This window comes from Macaca nemestrina, chromosome 20 (assembly GCF_043159975.1).
Source record: "Macaca nemestrina isolate mMacNem1 chromosome 20, mMacNem.hap1, whole genome shotgun sequence".
NCBI classification, from domain to species: Eukaryota; Metazoa; Chordata; class Mammalia; order Primates; family Cercopithecidae; genus Macaca; species Macaca nemestrina.
In genome coordinates this window covers 58,355,956-58,377,598 of record NC_092144.1, presented here as the reverse complement: position 1 = coordinate 58,377,598, position 21,643 = coordinate 58,355,956, and the positions used below count along the sequence as shown (strand labels likewise).

Sequence of the window (21,643 nt, the reverse complement as noted above, 5' to 3'; positions counted from 1 at the left end):
AAATACCAAAATTAGCTTGGATTGGTGGCAAGCAATTGTAGTCCCAGCTACTCAGGAGGCAGAGATAGGAGAGTCACTTGAACCTGGGAGGTGGAGGTTGTAGTGAGCCGATATCACACCACTGCACTCCAGCCTGGGTGGCAGAGCAAAACTCTGTCTCCAGAAAAAAATAAAAATAAAAATAAAAAAGGAAATGGCAGTTGTAATATGAGGTGATAATCTTGAGCAAGGTAAAATCTCCTTAGATTCGTCTTCCTTTTAAAGAGACGGAGAACCTAGGCCAGAGGCTGTGGCTCACGCCTATAATCCCAGCACTTTTGGAGCCTGAGGCAGATGGATCATGAGGTCAGGAGGTTGAGACCATCCTGGCTAACATGGTGAAAACCCGTCTCTACTAAAAATACAAAAAATTAGCTGGGCGTGGTGGCGGGTGCTTGGTCCCAGCTACTCAGAGGTTGAGGCAGGGGAATCCCTTGAACCTGGAATGCGGAGGTTGCAGTGAGCCGAGAACGAGCCACTGCACTCCATCCTGGGTGACAGAGTGAGACTCTGTCTCCAAAAAAAAAAAAAGAAAAAAAAAAAGACAAAGAACCAAGGACCTCACCTCTTAGAATTTTTAAATTGCTATTTTCCAAGAGTCGTAGGGCTTGTTTCCTAAAGAAACTAGAGATTTGCACGAACTAAGCTTTTCCTAATTCTCTCCTGCCTATGAGGGTAGCTCCTATTCCCCAGGGCAGCTTTGCTCAGGAATCCTGGGGAAGTCGGGTGCAGAACGAAGAGAAGGACGTGAAAGCACAATGCCACATCTGACCCTTGGCTTCCCAGCAAGGCCAGGACAGACCCGATGAGCTGCCTTTGCCAGTTTTCCTACATTTCTCTACAGTCTGAGATCCTGTTAGTAGAGTTATTCATGGGGAGCCTCAGCACCTAAGGTTTTTTTTTTTCTTTTGAGATGGAATATCGCTCTTGTCACCCAGGCTGGAGTGCAGTGGCTTGATCTTGGCTCACTGCAACCTCCACCTCCCGGGTTAAAGCGATTCTCCTGCCTTAGCCTCCCAAGAAGCTGGAATTACAGGCACCCGCCACCACAGCCCACTAATTTGTTGTATTTTTAGTAGAGACAGGGTTTCATCATGTTAGCTAGGCTGGTCTCAAACTCCTGACCTCAGGTGATCTGCCCGCCTCGGCCTCCCAAAGTGCTGGGATTATAGGCGTGAGGCACCGTGCCCAGCCAACACCTAAGATTTTTGTACTCAGCTCAGATCATTTTTCTCTGATTCATGGGGTGTTGAGAGCTAGTTTACTCTTGCTTTCATAGAATAAAATTATTTCCTAACATTGTCAATTTAAAAGGATGTTTACTGACTGGGTGCGGTGGCTTATGCCTGTAATCCTAACACTTTGGGAGGCCAAGGGGGGCAGATCACGAGGTCAGGAGTTCGAGACTAGCCTGGCCAATTCGGTGAAACCCTGTCTCTACTAAAAATACAAAAACTAGCTGGGCATGGTGGTGCGCACCTGCAATCTCAGCTACTTAGGAAGCTGAGGCAGGAGAATCACTTGAACCTGGGAGCGGATGTTGCAGTGAGCCGAGATTGTGCCACTGCACTCTAGCCTGGGCAACAGAGCAAGACTCTGTAAAAAAAAAAAAAAAAAAAAAAAGGATGTTTACCTCTCTCCCTCTATTTCCTTCTCAACCAGCTAGGACATTGTGAAAATAACAGGGGGAAAGTTCCATTGACCAGTTCACTGTAGGGAGCTGGGCCTTTCCAACCTCCACTGCTTAAGTCAACTGCTGTGTTTCCTCTAGGAGTTGAAATTGTCCTACAGGAGCCCTGGAGAAATCCAGCCCTTCTCGAAATTCAATGCTGGGCAGATGAAGGAACCCATTCAACTTGAAATTACTGACAAAAGACATGGGACTTTGGTCTGGAAGACTGTGGTGAAGCCAGGTAGGTGAGTGGGTGACGCTGGCATTTTTGGTGAGAGAAAATGCACCTCGACCATTGGATGTCAAAGAAGAGAGCTTGTTTCTCATTCCATCCCACATAAGAAGTCTATTGTCAGTATATCGCCCATGTGAGGACAACGAAAGTGATGGTAGTCCGTGGGAAGTGAAATGCTCAAGGGACCCGAGAATGGGGATGGCCATGGGAATGGAAACCCCTCACACCTGGGGGTAAAGAACAGGAGATTTTGGGTTTTTTTTGACAGAGTCTCGCTGTGTTACCCAGGCTGGAGTGCAGTGATACGATCTCGGCTCACTGCAACCTCCTGGTTCAAGTGATTCTCCTGCCTCAGTCTCCCAAGTAGCTGGGACCACAGGCACGTGCCACCACACCTGGCTAATTTTTGTATTTTTAGTAGAGATGGGGGTTTGCCCTGTTGGCCAGGCCAGTCTCAGACTCCTGGCCTCAAGTGATCCACCTGCCTCGACCAGCCTGGCCAACGTGGTGAAACCCTGTCTTCACTAAAATACAAAAATTAACCAGGCGTGGTGGAGGGTGCCTCTAGTCCCAGCTACTCAGGAGGCTGAGGCACGATAATCACTTGAACCCGGGAGGTGGAGGTTGCAGTGAGCCGAGATGGTGCCACTGCACTCCAGCCTGGGAAACAAGGGAAATTCCATCTAAAAAAAAATTTTTTTTCAGCTGTCATGAGCATGCTGATTCCTTAATAGGGAAATTCTGGATGACATGGGGAGTCTGTGGGTGGCTGGGCCTCTCGGTGAATGTGCTGTTCCATGAAGCTGATGCTCTTCCTGGAAGTCAAATGACCAGAAACCCAATTTTTGCACCTCATAGTCAATGGGAGACTCAGAGTCATCAGATTCATTCTGTGTTGGTGACATGGAGACTGAGCTGCTACCAACGGAGGGGGTCACAAAATTCATCAGAACTTTAAACCACATCAGGGATTTTAGATAAAAGGATAAGACCATATTGAAGGCCTCCTGGGAAACATCATTTCAATTATTTTCAAATGGGTAGCTCCAGTTGTGAAATCTTCTATCAACTTATAAGTCCTGGTACCAACATGTATAAAAATTTACTCCTTAAATGTTGATTGTTCATGTCTAAAACACATTTACCTTGACTGTAATTTATGTAAGACAGTACGATATGATATTGTTGTAACCCTCAGAGTTCCTAAGACATTCACCTGTGCGTAGAAAGAATATTGGAAAAATGGGCTGGGCGCGGTGGTTTATGTCTGTAATGCCAGCACTTTGGGAGGCCAAGGTGGGCGGATCACCTGAGGTCAGGAGTTCGAGACCAGTCTAGCCAACATGGCAAAACCCTGTCTCCAATAAAAATACAAATATTAGCCAGGCATGGTGGCGCATGCCTACAATCGCAGCTACTCAGGAGGCTGAGGCAGGATAATTGCTTGAACCTGGGAGGCAGAGGTTGCTGTGAGTTGAGACTGGGCCATTGCAATCTAGCTTTGGTAACAGAGTGAAACTCTGTCTCAAAAAATGAACAAACAAACAAAAAACAAAAAAAGAAAGAATATTGGAAAAATGTGTTCTTTTCTCTGATACATTTCCTGAATGGGCAGTGAGTGGCTCTTGACTTACTGGGGTTTCATTAGTATATTAGTGTGCCAAACAAGATCCCTGCCTTATAAAATATGGAGAATTAAATTATTTTCATTGGCGCATAAAAGACTAGAAAAGCGGCCGGGCACGGTGGCTCAAGCCTGTAATCCCAGCACTTTGGGAGGCCGAGACGGGCGGATCACAAGGTCAGGAGATCGAGACCATCCTGGCTAACATGGTGAAACCCCGTCTCTACTAAAAATACAAAAAAACTAGCCGGGCGAGGTGGCGGGCGCCTGTAGTCCCAGCTACTCCGGAGGCTGAGGCAGGAGAATGGCGTGAACCCGGGAGGCGGAGCTTGCAGTGAGCTGAGACCCGGCCACTGCACTCCAGCCTGGGCGACAGAGCGAGACTCCGTCTCAAAAAAAAAAAAAAAAAAAAAAAAGACTAGAAAAGCTCAGTAAGGGTATATGATTCATTGTATGTCATCTCCAATTCTTCCCTCTTTTGTAGTGGATATCCAGCTTGGAGCTGCATCAGCCCCTCGTACCTTCTCAGGTTAGTGAAATGTTTACACTAAAGCCAGATGGATGTATCTGATATCAAGAGGCCTTTGAGTGCTTTAACTTCACAAAGTGAGGCTCCATTTCTTCTAACCTTGTCATTTACAAAGAACAAGCGATACCAGAGGAAAATACAAACAATGAGTATGATTTACTTACGGGAGGACGTGAGGACATCACGTCCACACCAAGGAGCAGGAAACAGCAAGTTATTGGGGTAAATGTCTTGCATCTGGAGAACCGTAAGTTAAAGTAGTTCTATATTGAACTTTGAGAAATATATAGTAACTATGAGACTACAAAGTTAATCAAGAACTGGAAGTAAAATATCGAAAATGAAATGAATGTGGGTTAGGCAACAGACACAAGATGAAGACCCAGCCCCCGCCATGGAATTATGAATCTTCGTTTGGTGCGGATCCCAAATTCTGTAAGAGAGCAATTCTCAGAGTCCGCAACTCCCCCTTTCATCCACGTGCAGCCTTTGTGAGGGAGAACCACCGGCAACTCCAAGCCAGGATTGGGGACCTGAAAGGGGTGCTCGATGATCTCCAAGACAATGAGGTTCTCAGTGAGAATGAGAAGGAGCTGGTGGAGCAGGCAAAGACACGGCAGAGCAAGACCGACGCCCTGCTGAGCATGGTGGAGAAGAAAGGGGACCGGGCCCTGGAGCTGCTCTTCAGAAGCCTTAGTGAAAGGGACCCTTACCTCGTGTCCTATCTTAGACAGCAGAGTTTGTAAAGGGAGTCAGTCCGAGAGTCTGGAAGAGAGAATCCAGCGTTCTCATTGGAAATGAATGAGTAGAGATGCATCCTTGATTCCAGTGTCCAAAACAGAGGAGGGCTGGGTCACATTTGCCCATCACACAGGCTTTGGGGACAGATACGTGACCTGGAAGACACCCATGGGCTGTATCCCCATGCCTTTCCCTCAAGAATATCTGAAGAAAATAACAATCGTGCTTTTAAATCTTTTCTAACCATGGCTCGATATATGACTGTTCCATCCATTGACACGTTTCCCGAAGACCCAAAGTGAATAAGTCAAAGCAGTTGTGTTTATACATGACAGGCTCCAGAAAGGAAAATTCTCCTGATGAACCTGAAAACCAGCTTTTATGGACACTCTGTTTGATGTGTCACCATTCCACCACAAAAAGCAGGAACGCTCACAAAACCTCGCAATCGAAGGGACTCAAGGTATTTCTTAATGGTAGTGGTTTTATATACGTTGTCCCTTTAACATTTTATCTATTGCTGTTATTACTAGAATAATGTAAGTACGTTATTCTACAAGTACCCGGGAGGTGGAGGCTGCAGTGAGCTGAGGTCGCACCATCACATTCCAACCTGGGCGACAGATGGAGACTCCATCAAAAAAAAACAAAAACCCTTGGGAAATTGCTATGTATCTTGTACTTTTAATCACTGAGTTTTGTGTAACTCATTGACTGTTTCAATAGCTCTCGAGGAAAAGGGCCTATTAACGGATTTCCAGATATTTCCCATTTCTGTCGCTCTTGATTTTGCAAGTTTCATTCTGCAGTTTTCTTTTTTGTCTGAAAAACTTTGATTTGTAGTTCTTTTAGAGCAGATCGGATAGCTATGACTTCTCTTACTTTCCTTTCTTTTTTTTTTTTTTTTTTTTGAGACAGAGTCTTGCTGTCGCCCAGGCTGGAGTGCAGCGGTATGATCTCAGCTCACTGCAACCTCCACCTCCCAGGTTCAAGCAATTCTCCTGCCTCAGCCTCCCAAGTCGCTGGGGTTACAGGTGCCCACCACCACGCCCAGCTAATTTTTTGTATTTTTAGTAGAGATGGGGTTTCACCATGTTGGCCAGGCTGGTCTCGAACTCCTGACCGAAGTGATCCACCCACCTCGGCGTCCCAAAGTGCTGGGATTACAGATGTGGCCCACCGCGCCTAGTCATGGCTCATCCTCGTATTGTAAGTAATTTTGATTTGTACCCTGGACATTTGAATGTTATGTTATGAGACTCTATGATTCATCTGTATTCAACACAAAGTGTCCATTTTTTTTAAGTCTTCTATGAAGTGAGGTTTTCATGTTAGCTCATTTTTAAAGTCTGTGCAGTTCTGTCTATCCCGTGTGTGCCTGTGAGATTGGGCGGAGGCTGACCTGCTAGTGCGGGTCTCAGGGCCTTTAAATGGGAATTAGGATCACAGCAGTGGATGCCCAAGTTGGGGTTAAGCCTCGGAATTCATAAAAGTCTTCACGGACTCGCATTCTGCCGCTCCATGTGCTTTATTATTGTTATGGTGAGAGAAATGGCATTTTCTTATTTTTCTATACCCTAACTTGAAGTAGAACTGAACTTTTGCATTTGAAGATTGAACGCCATAATTTTATGAAAAAAATAAAAATATGTCATTATTAAAACAAAGCAAGGTATATATTCATATGAGTTTTATTGATTCATTTGAGTATGTGAAGTTAAAAATACAAGTCCATGGCCGGGCGCGGTGGCTCAAGCCTGTAATCCCAGCACTTTGGGAGGCCGAGACAGGTGGATCACGAGGTCAGGAGATCGAGACCATCCTGGCTAACACGGTGAAACCCCGTCTCTACTAAGAAATACAAAAAACTAGCCGGGTGAGGTGGCGGGCGCCTGTAGTCCCAGCTACTCAGGAGGCTGAGGCAGGAGAATGGCGTAAACCCAGGAGGCGGAGCTTGCAGTGAGCTGAGATCTGGCCACTGCACTCCAGCCTGGGCGACAGAGCGAGACTCCGTCTCAAAAAAAAAAAAAAAAAAAAAGTCCATTAAAAAGAAGCCACTAGGCTTCTTTTCTAAGTGACGTGTGTCACTGAGAGCTGATGTTACCATTTCACTTCCAAAAGTCTTTTTCAGAAGATAGCGTTTTAATTAATGTTAACATAAAGTGTACGAAATATATTAGTTGACTAACTCTACTTTTGTCATATCTTGATAAACTCTTTAAGAGCTAAAGACTAGATATTATAAAATTAGGACCCGTTTATCCACTATATACATAATATATACAGTGTGGCAAAGATAAATGGAATGCAGGCTGGATGCAGTGGCTTACGCCTGTAATCCCAACACTTTGGGAGGCTGAGGCAGGCGGATCACCTGAGGTCAGCAATTCGAGACCAGCCTGACAATAATGGAGAAACCCCTTCTCTACTAAAAATACAAAATTAGCAGGGCGTGGTGGCCCATGCCTGTAATCTCAGCTACTTGGGAGGCTGAGGCAGGAGAATCGCTTGAATCTGGGACGCGGAGGTTGCAGTAAGCCGAGATTGCACCACTGCACTCCAGCCTGGACAACAGAGTGAGACTCTGTCTCAAAAAAAAAGAGTAAAGACTCCAAAGACCAAAGTTCCATTAACTGGCAAGTAATGGATCCAGGTCTACAACACTCTATCTCCTAATGTCGTCTCCAGATTAATTTTTTAAATCACCCAGGGCAGCAATCTGCAATGTCCTCTGGATCTGTGTCAACTCTTGTGTGGCAAATGACTGAAAGTTCAACTTCAATGGAATAAAAATATATAGAGCGTGTCCTGGCTCTACTGAATGCAAGGACAGGAGGTAGGACTGACCCCAGGGAGGCTGATCCATGGGCTCCAAAAACACCACAAGGAAGGAACGTTTCTCCAGGTGTCCCCCCGGCCTTCCGTGGTGTTGGCTCCACACAGTATTCACATGAAGCCTCACATCTCACAAGAGACGACTGGGAGAAGAGCAAGGGCAGCCTCTGATCCCTCCTGATGAGGAGAAGGCTCCTCGGGATGTTGTAATGTCTCACAGACACATTTCCCATTCGGCCTATGTCTCCAGGAAGTCAGGGGAGCAGATTAAATTTTCAAAATTGCCGGGCGCGGTGGCTCAAACCTGTAATCCCAGCACTTTGGGAGGCCGAGGCGGGCGGATCACAAGGTCAGGAGATCGAGACCATCCTGGCTAACACGGTGAAACCCTGTCTCTACTAAAAATACAAAAAACTAGCCGGGCGAGGTGGCGGGCGTCTGTAGTCCCAGCTACTGGGGCGGCTGAGGCAGGAGAATGGCGTAAACCCAGGAGGCGGAGCTTGCAGTGAGCCGAGATCGCGCCACTGCACTCCAGCCTGGGGGACAGAGCAAGACTCCGTCTCAAAAAATAAATAAATAAATAAATTTTCAAAATCACGCCTAGGGTCAAGATGGCTGGCTGGACACAGCCCAGAAGCACCACTCCCACCGAGAGAAACCAAGATACTGGGTAAACCAGCAGACTTAGAGCAGATCTTCGGAGAGAAAACACCAAGAGTTGATACAAAGGCGATGCAGACGCCAGGGCTGAAGAATGAGGAACCTGGGAATGTGGTGTGGGGTAGCGGAACGCTAGGGCCAGTTCCCAGCACTGAAAGGCTCCTAGGGGAGGGGTAAGTGAAGGGACAGAGGGACGGCAGGCTCTCACCACAGACCGCTGATGTACCAGCTATAGGAGACCGCACGCCTTCCATAGCCATTTTTTTTTTTTTTGCTTTTGAGACGGAGTTTCGCTCTTGTTGCCCAGGCTGGAGTGCAATGGCGCGATCTCAGCTCACTGCAACCTCCGCCTCTCAGCTTCTAACAATTCTCTTGCCTCAGCCTCCCGAGTAGCTGGGATTACAGGCTTGTGCCACCATGCTCAGCTAATTTTTGTATTTTTAGTAGAGACACGGTTTCACCATGTTGGCCAGGCTGGTCTCGAACTCCTGACCTCATGATCCACTCGCCTCAGCCTCCAAAAGTGCTGGGATTATAGGTGTGAGCCACCGCACCCAGCCTCCATAGACATTTTGTCAGAGACATGTGAACCAGAGCAACTCCATCTTGAGTAGGAGCTGGACAAAATGAGGCTGAGACCTACTGGGCTGCATTCCCATAAACACTTGGTTTATTGATGGTAGTTCTTCAAGGCCTAATCGTCAGTCACCGGCAAAGGCAGGCTATGCTGTAGTGTCTTTCACATCTGTCATTGAAGCTACTGCCCTGCCCCCTTCCACTGCCTCTCAACAAGCCAAACTCATTGCTTTAACCCAGGCTGTTATCCTTGCAAAGGGACTACGTGTCAACATCTACACTGATTCCAAGTATGCCTTCCACGTCCTACATCACCATGCTGTTATATGGGCAGAAAGAGGTTTTCTCACTACACAAGGTTCCTCCATCGTCAATGCTTCCTTAATAAAAATTCTCCTTCAGGCTGCTCCACTGCCCAAGGAAACCGGAGACAACGCTTATGCTGATAATGCAGCAAAGGAAGCAGCTAGTTTCCCCACATCTGTCCCTCATGGCCAGTTGTTTTCCTTCTCAACTATCACTCCCGCCTATTCTCCCACTGAAACTATTACCTATCAATCCCTTCCTCAAGGGATTGGGGAAGGGATTTCCCTCATTTCCCTTACTCAAGGCAAATATCCCTTGAGTAAGGGCACCTATAGTGAGAAATGAGAATGCATTAAATGTGGACTAATACTGGAGGTTCAGGTAAGCCACAGAGATGTAGCTACATGGCATATTATGTCCTGTTTAAGTCATAGGTAGGAATACTTTCTTTTTTTTTTTTTTTTTTTTTTTTTTGAGACGGAGTCTCATGCTGTGTCACCCAGGCTGGAGTGCAGTGGCGCGATCTCGGCTCACTGCAAGCTCCGCCTCCCAGGTTCACGCCATTCTCCTGCCTCAGCCTCCGAGTAGCTGGGACTACAGGCGCCCGCCACCACGCCCGGCTAGTTTTTTTTTTTTTTGTATTTTTAGTAGAGACGGGGTTTCACCATGTTAGCCAGGATGGTCTCGATCTCCTGACCTCGTGATCCACCCGCCTCGGCCTCCCAAAGTGCTGGGATTACAGGCTTGAGCCACCGCGCCCGGCGGAATACTTTCAACTGTACAGAAAACGTACACTCTCATATGACAAACACCTATCATCAAGTACATAATATAAAATGAGCTATTTACTTAACTCCCTTAACAAGTACATTTTAAGTACTATCCTCAGGCAAGTGCCACAAGCGGAGGCAATCAGCCAGGCCAAATGAACGTCCAGTTATAAACTACAACCTATCAGTGTATAATGTTACCCACAAAACACATACAACAAATGCCAAAATGTTTACTGTGCCTGTGTGAATGTCTTAGAAATATGTAATATGATGAACATGACTTTCTCCGTACTTTCAACTTTTCTAATGTTCACATTTGTCATAGCTAAATACATGAATATATTTCATCTGGCAAAATGTTTTCCATTTTCCTTACAATCGAAATGTATTTCGAAGATGGGTGTTTTAAATTCAGATTCTACTGACCGTGGGTCGTCTTTCTCATGAGCAGACCAAATGCAATGTGAAGGGAATCACGGGGAGCCCTGGTGGGGGAGGTCTGCAGAGGCACCCCATGGACACAGAACAGGACACGAATCATGAGGTGATCATACTCGAGATGTCTCAGATAGAGCTCAGCCAAGATTTTGTAAAATTATTGAGGAGGAATTCATGCTAGAAATGATTACACTAGATGGTATTATTCTTCCAGTGAGTGGACACCTTAGGAAGTAGAGACTGGAGGGGTCCCAGAGACGTCCAGCAGCTACTGATGTTCTGTTTCTTGATCTGGGTGTGAGTTTACATGGTGGTGTCCACTGTAACGATTCAGGAATTGTTTATATTCTGAATGTGTACTATTTTTGTTGTACTTGAAAAGTGGAAAAGAAAAACCTTAGCTGATACTTTTGAAGGAGGGCATGCTTAATGATGAAGCCTGAATTGGATCTGAAATATTTTCAAAATAAAAATTTCCAATTCCAAAGCCGGGCGCGGTGGCTCACGCCTGTAATCCCAGCACTTTGGGAGGCCGAGGCGGGCGGATCACAAGGTCAGGAGATCGAGACCACGGTGAAACCCCGTTTCTACTAAAAATACAAAAAATTAGCCGGGCGCGGTGGCGGGCGCCTGTAGTCCCAGCTACTCAGGAGGCTGAGGCAGGAGAATGGCGTGAACCCGGGAGGCGGAGCTTGCAGTGAGCCGAGATTGCGCCACTGCACTCCAGCCTGGGCGACAGAGCGAGACTCTGTCTCAAAAAAAAAAAAAAAAAAAAAAAAAAAAAAAAAAAAATTTCCAATTCCATTGGTCAAAGAGATGAAGCTCCTTTGGACAGCATAGAACATTACATAGAACATTATGTAATGTTGGACATACATAGAACATTAATGAAATATGTCAGCACACCCCTGATAAGGTATAGGTGTCATTATAGGTGGATTTATGCAGATATGAGACGTATACCAATGAATTCTGTGTAAAGGAGTGAATCTCCAAGTATTTTGAAACTCTCGATCTGCACTATTCTTTATACCTCTTATCATCTGTACATATATTTTTTCCATTCCATGATCATTCTATATACTCTCTCTAGTTATCGTGTTTTGTATGTTTAGGTCACTGATATATATCCAACCCCTAAACTGCTGCCTGAAATATGTGAGGTGGACAAACATATTTGTTGAATGAATTTAAAAAGTGGCTTAGAGCAGTGCAGTTTAACAGAAATATAATGCAAAGTCTAGGTGTAATTTTAGGTATTTCAATAGCTGCATTAAAAAGGAGCAAAACCAAGCGGAAAACCTCCTTTTAATTATATGTAATATGTTCATTTAACCCCCAAATAATAACTTGCACATATAATCAATGTGAATATTGTTTCTATGATACTTATGTATGGTTATTCATAGTAAGACATTATAATCTCTTTTAAAAATTAATGAAATGTTAGACCTAAAGCCATAAAAACCCTAGAAGAAAACTTAGGCAATACCATTCAGGACATAGGCATGGGCAAGGACTTCATGACTAAAACACCAAAAGCAATGGCAACAAAAGCCAAAATAGACAAATGGTATCTAATTAAACTAAAGAGCTTCTGCATGGCAAAAGAAACTACCATCAGAGTGAATACGCAACCTACAGAATGGGAGAAAATTTTTACAATCTACTCATCTGACAAAGGGCTAATATCCAGAATCTACAAAGAACTTAAACAAATGTACAAGAAAAATCAAACAACCCCATCAAAAAGTGGGCAAAGGATATGAACAGACACTTTTCAAAAGAAGACATTTATGCAGCCAATAGACACATGAAAAAATGCTCATCATCACTGGCCGTCAGAGAAATGCATATCAAAACCACAATGAGATACCATCTCACACCAGTTAGAATGGCAATCATTAAAAAGTCAGGAAACAACAGGTGCTGGAGAGGATGTGGAGAAATAGGAACACTTTTACACTGTTGGAGGGACTGTAAACTAGTTCAACCATTATGGAAGACAGTGTGGTGATTCCTCAAGGATCTAGAACTAGAAATACCATTTGACCCAGCAATCCCATTACTGGGTATATACCCAAAGGATTATAAATCATGCTGCTATAAAGACACATACACACGTATGTTTATTGCAGCACTATTCACAATAGCAAAGACCTGGAACCAACCGAAATGTCCATCAATGACAGACTGGATTAAGAAAATGTGGCACATATACACCATGGAATACTATGCAGTCATAAAGAAGGATCAGCTCATGTCCTTTGTAGGGACATGGAGGAAGCTAGAAACCATCATGCTGAGCAAGGACAGAAAACCAAACACCACATGTTCTCACTTGTAGGTGGGAATTGAACAATGAGATCACTTGGACACAGGAAGGGGAACATCACACACTGGGATGTGTTGTGGGGTGGGGGAAGTGGGGAGGGATAGCATTAGGAGATATACCACGAGATATACACGGGTTATGAGTAATAACCTCCTGCAGCATCTTAGTTTAGTGTTTGATAACTAACCTGAGTACCAGATTGTTTAAGTAAAACTTTAAGCAACTGCATATAATGTTGCTCTTCAATAGACAAAGTCTGCCCCATGTTACTCTTATTCAGAAACTTTCCATTCCTAGTACTCTTCAGGGCACTGACCTTATATCCCAGTACCTCCTTAGGGCACTGGCCTTGTATCTGCTGACAGCGGCAGACTCTTCCCCGGGTTTCTGATTCGTCTGGTCAGTTTCACTTTCTCTGCTCCAGCAGACCTTCTTTGCCCACGTCCCTGTTTGGGCATGGCTTGTCGCTGTCAGTTGCTACTGGATTGAACGAAGGGGGACAAATGCAAAAATAAAGACAAAGACAAAAAGATCTGCTTTAAAAGAAAGGGTCGGGGTCTCCTTGCTCCTAGTGAACAAGGGCCCAGAACTTTTACAGCCCTTCGTATTTATTAGGTAGAAAGGGCAGGGAGGGAGAGGTAATGGTTGGTCAGCTGCTTGATTTATCACAGGTTCACAAAATTGCTTTCTTTGTACAACAGGCTTCAGATGTTCCTAGAGATAATCACAGGAACACTGTGCTTGGGGTGCGACTGCCCTCAGCACCCCTTCTGGTGGCAGATGCAGCTGTCAGTTTTCCAACATCCTGCTTTCATGTGAACAGTTTTCTGTTTGCTGATATAGCCTCCAGTGGTATGCTGAGTTGGTCACAACCCTCATTCTTTCGGCCTGTAACACCCCCAGATGTGACACAGCAGCCCAGAGGACCCCCAGTGGAAGAAACATGTAAAAAACTACACAGACTGCTTCGTAAGATTTCCAGATTCTTTTCATGGCAAGACATAATACAGTAACATTTGAATGGAGAGGAGGCCATCGTCACCCAGGGAGCCACACAGAGGAGGCTGCTCCTGAAGAAATGTAATAGCAAGCTGGCACTGCAGGAGAGGGAGTTTAGGTGGGATTAGCTAGGTTTCAAGGGCTTTCCATGGATTGGCTAATTTGCATAATTCTGCAGGTTATGGGACATGGGGGCTATTTCTAGTTGTTTGGTACATGGGCCAAGGGCCATTGGGGTGAGTGCATTATGGCCCCAGAGTGTGAGAGCCAAATAAGAAGAGAAGTGTTGGAGGCTGATTTAATCAGCTGCTCAAGAAGCACTGAAAGGCCTCCACCCATGGCTTCAAAACTGGGCAGGACAACATTGAAAGACATAAAGGGAGACAGACAGAGAGATCAACAGATATAGAACTAGTGGTTGTCAATTTCAGGGGATAAATTTTGTTAGAAAATAAGGAGTCAGTTTGTCATTACTTTTTTTTTTTTTCCCCCCCAGACAGGGTCTCGCTCTGTTGCCCAGGCTGGAGTGCAGTGGCATGATGACAGCTCACTGCAGCCTCAAACTCCTGGGCTCGTGCAATCCTCCCACCTCAGCCTCCTGATCAGCTGGGACTGACTGCAGGTGTCCACCACTGCGCCCAGCTAATTTTTGTATTTTTTGTAGAGAAGGGGTTTCACCATGTTGCCCAAGCTGGTCTCAAATTCCTGGGCTCAAGCGATTCCACCCATGTTGGCCTCCCAAAGTGCTGGGATTATAGGAGTGACACACTGTACCCTGCAATCATGACTTTTTTTTTTTTTAATAGCTGGGATTCCCTTCATGGCCTCTTTTCCTGTATACTCCCACATCCTTTAACTTCAGCATACTTGCTTCCTCTGGGAGACTTTGCCTTAGATTTGCTGACCTCCCCACACACTCTGCTGGGTTCTGGATCCCTGCTCTGTGCACCTCTAACTCACTGTACATCATATTTCCACAACTGGACATAATGTCCTGATATTATCATTGTGTGCCTATATGTCTGTCATACTTACCACGCTGCACTCCTGGAGGACGGGAACCTGATCTCATTCATCTGCTTGGCCATTCCCCAATGCCCACTGCAGGGTGGGACAGGTAGCAGATGCTTGATAAACATTTCCTGAAAAATAAATGAATCAGATCCCCGTGATCATCGTTGTTGCTGTTGTTTATCGAACACACCATGTGTCAAGTGCTTGGCTAATGCTTCCTATGCACAGTTGCATTTAATCCTTACAGCAATATCATTAAATCAGCACTCTTGCTGTCCCTATTTCATGGGAGGCTGAAGCTTAGAGAGGTGATGTAAACAACATGATGCCAGCCTGAAGGAGAGACTGCTCATATGAAAGTGCTGGGGGAGAAAGAGAGACAGATACATACACACACACACACACACATACACACACACCTACAAGGGAGGAGAGAAGAGAAGGGAGGAAGGAAGGAAGGAAGGGAGGGAGGGAAGGAGGGGGAAAGGGATGGGAGGGGAGGGGAGGGGATGGGAGGGAAGGGGAGACAAGACTAGCACTGAGATTTATTTTCCTTTTTTTTTTTTTGAGATGGAGTCCCACTTTGTCTCCCAGGCTAGAGTGCAATGGCAGGATCTTGGCTCACTGCAACCTCTGCCTCCCGGGTTCAAGTGATTCTCCTGCCTCAGCCTCCTGAGTAACAGGCGTCTGCCACCACACCCAGCTAAGTTTTGTATTTTTAGTAGAGATGGAATTTCACCATGTTGGTCAGCTGGTCTTGAACTCTTGACCTCAGGCGATCCACCTGCCTCAGCCTCCCAAAGTGCTGGGATTATAGGCATGAGCCACACACTCAGCCTATTTTTCGAAGGAAGGAAGGAAGGAAGGAAGGAAGGAAGGAAGGAAGGAGGAAGGGAGGGAGGGAGGGAGGGCGGGCGGGCAGGCAGGGAGGCAGGCAGACACACACTAGGATTGAGATTTATTTTTCTTAAAAAGTGGTCAGTCCAGACATGGTGGCACATGTTTATAGTCCCAACTACCTGGGAGACTGAAGCAGGAAGATCACTTGAGCCCAAGAGTTTGAGGCTGCAGTAAGCTATGATCATGCCACTGCAGTTCAGCCTGGGCAACAGAGTGAGACCCTGTCTCTTAAAAAATAATAATAATAAGAGAGAGCAGTGGTCAGTAGGATTCAATAATTATTTTATTTAATACACTAGCATTTATTGGGTGCCTATATGTTGAGTTTCCAGTGATGAACAAGATGCCTGCTGTTATAACCCCAGAAGGTGGATGGAGACAGATAGATACTGAACTCCTGGTGCTCAGTTATGGATGTTTCTCAATTATCCACCCAACATCCATCCCTCTTCCCTCTTCTTAAAAGGACCCATGTCTTATTTCCAGCGTCCGCTCCTCACACATCCTACGAACATCAAAAAAACCTGTTGCCACCTCCACCTCCAAGGATATTTCACTCCCCTAATCACAATTATGGATTTACATGAGGGGCAAGTGACTTAGGCCCAGTCATGGGGGAGCCAGTTTTGGAGCTCTTATTACAATGCTGGGAGTGGGGCCTGGAGTAAACCAGCTGGGGCACCCATGGTTGAGTGGTGCAAGGTGGTCCATCTGCCTCTTTTATGAGCACTGTGAAAACTCCATTTCAACATTTCTGACTTTACTCAGAGAAGTAAAGGCTTTTGTGGCTGTAGCCAAACGGAGTCCAAAGGGACTCAGCAATATGCCAAACTGCTACCTCCTTCCAGGCGGACTGTCTGGATTGTGCTCTGATTAATTTGCCATAGGTTCCTCCCTCTCCAGGGATGGCCTGGCTCCAGCCATTCTGCAACCAAAAGCATAACCAGCCCTTTCCTGTAGCTGACCCTCAGATGGCAGAAGACCCAAAGGAAATATATATATACACACACATATATATACATACACACACACACACATATATATATATATATTTTTTTTGAGACAGAATCTCGCTCTGTCACCCAGGCTGGACTGCAGTGGCGCGGTCTCAGCTCACTGCAACCTCCGCCTCCCGGGTTCAAGCCATTTTCCTGTCTCAGCCTCCCGAGTAGCTGGCACTACAGGCGCCCGCCACCAGGCCCGGCTAATGGTGAAACCCTGCCTCGACTAAAAATACAAAAATTAGCCAGGCGTGACGGCATGTACCTGTAATCCCAGCTACTTGGGAGGCTGAGGCAGGAGAATCGATTGAAACCGGGAGGCAGAGGTTGCAGTGAGATGAGATCGCTCACTCTCCATCCCTCCAGTTCCCAGGCTGTTAGTCTAATTTCTCCCGCGAGGTCTCTAATCCCCGTCCCCTTCCACTCCAGGGTTACTGTGGCAACGCCAACCTTTGAATCCCCCTCCTGCGCGCTGAGCGGCTCGTAACCATGGAGACCGAAGCAGGTTTCCCGCCCCCGCCTCGTCACCCAGAGACTGCAGCCCCGGGGCCCAGACCCTTTGGACAAGGAGAGCCGAGCGGGCCCCACAATGCTCCGTGGGTAAAGGGGTCCTCCCCACTCCTCTCCTGCCTGCCGACGAAGGAAACACCCCGCAACATGCACAAGCACAGACGGAGTTCTGGGCCCGCGGATTCTACTGCGCAGGCCCTCACGCTTAGGAAAGGGACTTGGGCGCGAAAGCGCTGGTGGCGCTCAGCCTGCTGGGAGTTGTAGTTTTCTGGCTGCTACGGCAGGAGATACAGGTGGCCAATGGGTGAGCTGGATGGAGGTAAGAACAAGGTTAAGGAAGCTGGGATCTTCGTGCAGGTTGGATCGTCACCATAGCAACAATGAAGCATCACGAAGTGCTAGTTCTGCTAGGCAGTCTGCCATTTTCATTCTTTCATCTTTTTTTGTTTTCGCTCAAAGCTTACTTTGCAACAGGCACTGTTCTAGGCACTGGGGATACAATGGAAAACAAAATAGAGCTTATATTTTGGCGGGAGGAGATCGACAATAACGGTGAACACATGTTACTGGAAAAGCAGTATGTTAATAAGTAATTGGGCTGCTTTGGGAAAAAATGGAAATGCAGGCAATGTTAGAACACTGGCATACACACTAATTCATTTATCCTCACAAAGCCCTATAGACAGATACTATTATGACCCCTCAACTGTAACATAGGCTGAACTGAAGGTCACATGACAAGGAAGTAGCGGAGCTGGGATTTGAACCCAGGCAGTCTGACTTCATACTTGATAAGCTTAACCACAATGCAAAATTGGTAAATAGCTGTGTGGCATAATTTCAGGTAGTGATAAGTGCTGTGAAGGATAAAGCAAAGAAAGGGGCTGGGGTGGCTCTTTGGAGAGACTACTTAGGGATGGCTTTCAGGAAGAGGTGGCATTTGAGCAGGGGCGTGAGGGACTGATGTGACTTGTGATAAGAGAAAAACTTCAGACTAATTAAATGTAAAGAAGTTTAATTGGCTGGGCACGGTGGCTCAAGCCTGTAATTCCAGCACTTTGGGAGGCCGAGGAGGGTGGATGGCTTCAAGTCAGGAGTTTGAGACCAGCCTGGCCAACATGGCAAAACCTCGTCTCTACTACAAATACAAAAATTAGCTGGGTGTGGTGGCGGGCACCTGTAGTCCCAGCTACTCGGGAGGCTGAGGCACAAGAATTGCTTGAACCCAGAAGGTGGAGGTTGTAGTGAGCTGAGATCGCGCCATTGCACTCCAGCCTGTGCAACAGAGCGAGACTCCATTTCTAAATAAATAAATAGAGTTTAATTGAGTCAATGAAGGATTCACGAATCAGGCAGCCTCGGGCCAGAGTAGGCTGAAACTCCAGCACAGCCATGTGGTGGAAGATTTACGGACAGAAAAAGGAAAGTGATGTACAGAAAACCGAAGTCAGGTACAGAAACAGCTGGATTGATTACAGCTCGGCGTTTGCCTTATTTGAACACAATTCGAACAGTTGGCTACATTTGATTGCCCAAAACTTGGTGATTGGTACAAGTGTAGGCCACCTTCTGTTTACATCTCCACTTGTTATAGTTCACGACGTACAGAAAAACCTTCAGGCTGAACTTAAAATACATAAGGAGACAGCTTTAGGCTAAACTTGATTTAACACTGGTGAGCTGGACATGTGGGGCATATGGAGGGTTAAAGGTCACTAACCTTTAGTTTCCTCTTGCCTTCCTGAAGGGCCACATACTGTAATACCTGCAGTTCCCTCCAATAAGAACGTACTTCTTCATTCTCTTTTCCTGGCAAACACATTCTTCAAGGTCCAGTTCTGTGAAGATCCTTCTGCCTGTTTTTTTAAAATTTAGTTTTATCTGTTTATGGTCACATACATCTCTTCCTGGTCTGGACTCATCCAATCCATTTGTCACAGTAAAGCTTCGGGGGCAGGGGAGGTGGTTATTCTAACGTACATCCAATCAAGCCGCTCTCTGTTTAAAACCTTTTGAAGGCTTCCTGTACCTCCCAGGATAAAGACTCACCTCATCTTCTATCTTTAAGGGCTTGCAAATCTCACTCTCCAAATCTCTCCCTCTCTCACACTCTGACCCAGCTACCCTGGCCCATCTTCTCTTTATCTTATGGGCTGAGCTCTTTTCCACCCCAGGGCTCTGTGTGTTATTTGGTGAATGAATTAATGAATTAATTCAGTTTCCCGTCACTAACCAGATAACCCACATCTAAGAATCTAATGATAAAACAGGCAAGTGGAGAAGTTTTGGATTTGGTCTGCACTCAATTGCTGTTGTTTGCCTTCCCAGGATCCCTCCTGCCTCCTTTTCTTTCCTTCCTTCCCCTCCTTCCTTCCTTCCTTCCTTCCTTCCTTCCTTCCTTCTTCCCTTCCTCCCTTCCTCCCTTCCTCCCTCCCTCCCTCCCTCCCTTCCTTCCAGCAGAGTAGCTGCTTTCATTTTTTTAAAAAAGCCTATTTCAGATAATTGTAGGTTTATGATCAGTCGCTTTGCTTTTCAAAGTATAACATGCATGCTAGGATCTTGTTAGAATGAGATTCTGATTCTGTAGTTTTGGAGTGGGTCTGAGAATCTGCATTTCTTTCTTTTTTTTTTTCTTTCTTTTTTTTGAGATGGAATTTTACTTTGTCACACAGGCTGGAGTGCAGTGGACCCACCTCAGCTCACTGCAACCTCTGCCTCCCGGGTTCAAGCGATTCTCCTGCCTCAGCCTTCCGAGTAGCTGGGACTACAGGCGCACCACCACGCCCAGCTGATTTTTGTATTTTTAGTAGAGGCAGGGTTTCACCATGTGTGTTGGCCAGGATGGTCTCAATCTCCTGACCTCAGGTGATCTGCCCGCCTCAGCCTCCCAAAGTGCTGGGATTACAGGTGTGAGCCACCACACCTGGCCTGAATTGTCTTTTATCTTGAGTTCCTTCATTGCTACTCAAAGTCTGCTCCACAATCCAGCAGCAACCACATCATTGGAGAGCTTGCTAGAATTTTGGGCCCCATCTTAGACCTACCGAATCCAACTCTGTATTTTAAAAAGGTGCCCAGGTGACTCATGACCACACTAAAGTTTGAAAAGTGCTGAGCTACTTCAACCTGGACTTTGTCGACCTGTAATAGAATTAAATCCCCTTCATCGGTTGTGACAACAGAAACCCCAACTCAGACTTCCCTAAATCATTAAGGTATCTTTGATTGGCCAGGTGCAATGGCTCACATCTGTAATCCCAGCATTTTGGGAGGCTGAAGTGGGGGCATTGCTTGAGGTCAGGAGTTTGAGAACAGCCCAAGTAACATTAAAAAAAAAAAAAAAAAAAGAGAAAGAAAGAGAAAGAGAAATTAGCTAGGTGGTAGCATGAGCCTATAGTTCTAGTTACTCAGGAGGCTGAGCCGGAGGATTCCTTGAGCCCAAGAGTTGGAAGGCTGCAGAGAGCTATGTTTGTGCCACTGCACTCCAGTCTGGGCCAGCGCGAGACCCTGTCTCTAACAAAAAAAGATATATTTTACTTAAGTAGCCCCATGGTAGAGCAGACTCCAGAGATTCAACTAAGCCAAGCAAAGATCCCGATTTTCTTCATCTCAGCTCTGTCATCCTCAGTGTGGACTTCATTATCACACCATACCAAGGCCTGATCATGTCTCTAGGCCTTCTTAGGAGTGAGAGAATCTTTATTAGAAGCCTCCTAGGCCGGGCGCAGTGGCTTACGCTTATGATTCCAGCACTTTAGGAGGCTGAGGCGAGCAGATCACCTGAGGTCAGGAGTTTCAGACCAGCCTGGCCAACATGGTGAAACCCCGTCTCTACTAAAAATACAAAAATTCGCCAGGTGTGATGGCACACACCTGTAATCCCAGCTACTTGGGTGGCTGAGGCATGAAAATCACTTGAACCTGGGAGGTGGAGGTTGCAGTGAGCTGGGAACGTGCCACTGCATTCCAGTCTGGGTAACAGAGCAAGACTCTATCAAAAAAAAAAAAAAAAAAAAAAAAAAAAAAGCGTCCTAGTTCTGAACACAGTGGCTCACACCTGTAATCCCAGCACTTTGGGAGGCTGTGGCAGGAGGATTGCTTAACCTGAGGAGTTCAAGACCAGCCTGAGCAACATAGCAAGACCCTGTCTCTACAAAAATATAAAAATAAAAAAAAGAAGCCTCCCACCTCAACCTGAGCAGACTCGTTGACCAGGACTGGGTCACATGCCCATTCTGTGGCCAGGACATTTGGCACGAGTCAGTCATTTGAAGGTGGAATTGACTCCTGTCAAGAAGTTGCCACTGGGATGTACTGGTCCAGATGATGGAGGAAGCAGCTTGAGTTGCAATGGAGATGAATTCATTGAGGCTCCTCTATCCATCTGGCCCCAGGAGGCCTCGTTGGTGGAAAGAATGAAGGAACGCTGGACCATCTCAACTGTTCCCTGGATCTG

At 46.1% G+C, this 21,643-nt stretch overlaps 2 protein-coding genes across 6 annotated transcripts in view; one reads left to right on the top strand and one right to left on the bottom strand.

The window, feature by feature from the left end:
- Window positions 1-5,750, top strand: part of LOC105478625 (caspase recruitment domain family member 8) — a 36,042-nt gene extending 30,292 nt beyond the window's left edge. For 4 of the 5 annotated variants that reach the window (XM_011736125.3, XM_011736124.3, XM_011736127.3 and 1 more), the window contains 2 exons: window positions 1,811-1,952; window positions 4,055-4,478. In XM_011736125.3, coding sequence (XP_011734427.2) covers window positions 1,811-1,952; window positions 4,055-4,104 — 192 coding nt within the window. In that variant the 3' untranslated portion in view covers window positions 4,105-4,478. Of the gene's footprint in view, window positions 1-1,810; window positions 1,953-4,054; window positions 4,479-4,579 lie in introns of those variants that run through there. The other variant, XM_024791893.2, reaches the window with a different exon arrangement.
- The window catches only part of LOC105478630 (caspase recruitment domain-containing protein 8), a 76,065-nt gene extending 61,161 nt beyond the window's left edge, over window positions 1-14,904 (bottom strand). The window contains exons 1-2 of the mRNA XM_071087319.1: window positions 14,798-14,904; window positions 13,080-13,243 (exon numbers count right to left, since the gene is read on the bottom strand). The gene's annotated coding sequence lies outside the window, so the exon portion shown is untranslated. The remainder of the gene's footprint in view (window positions 1-13,079; window positions 13,244-14,797) is intronic.
- Window positions 14,905-21,643: the final 6,739 nt, after the last annotated feature.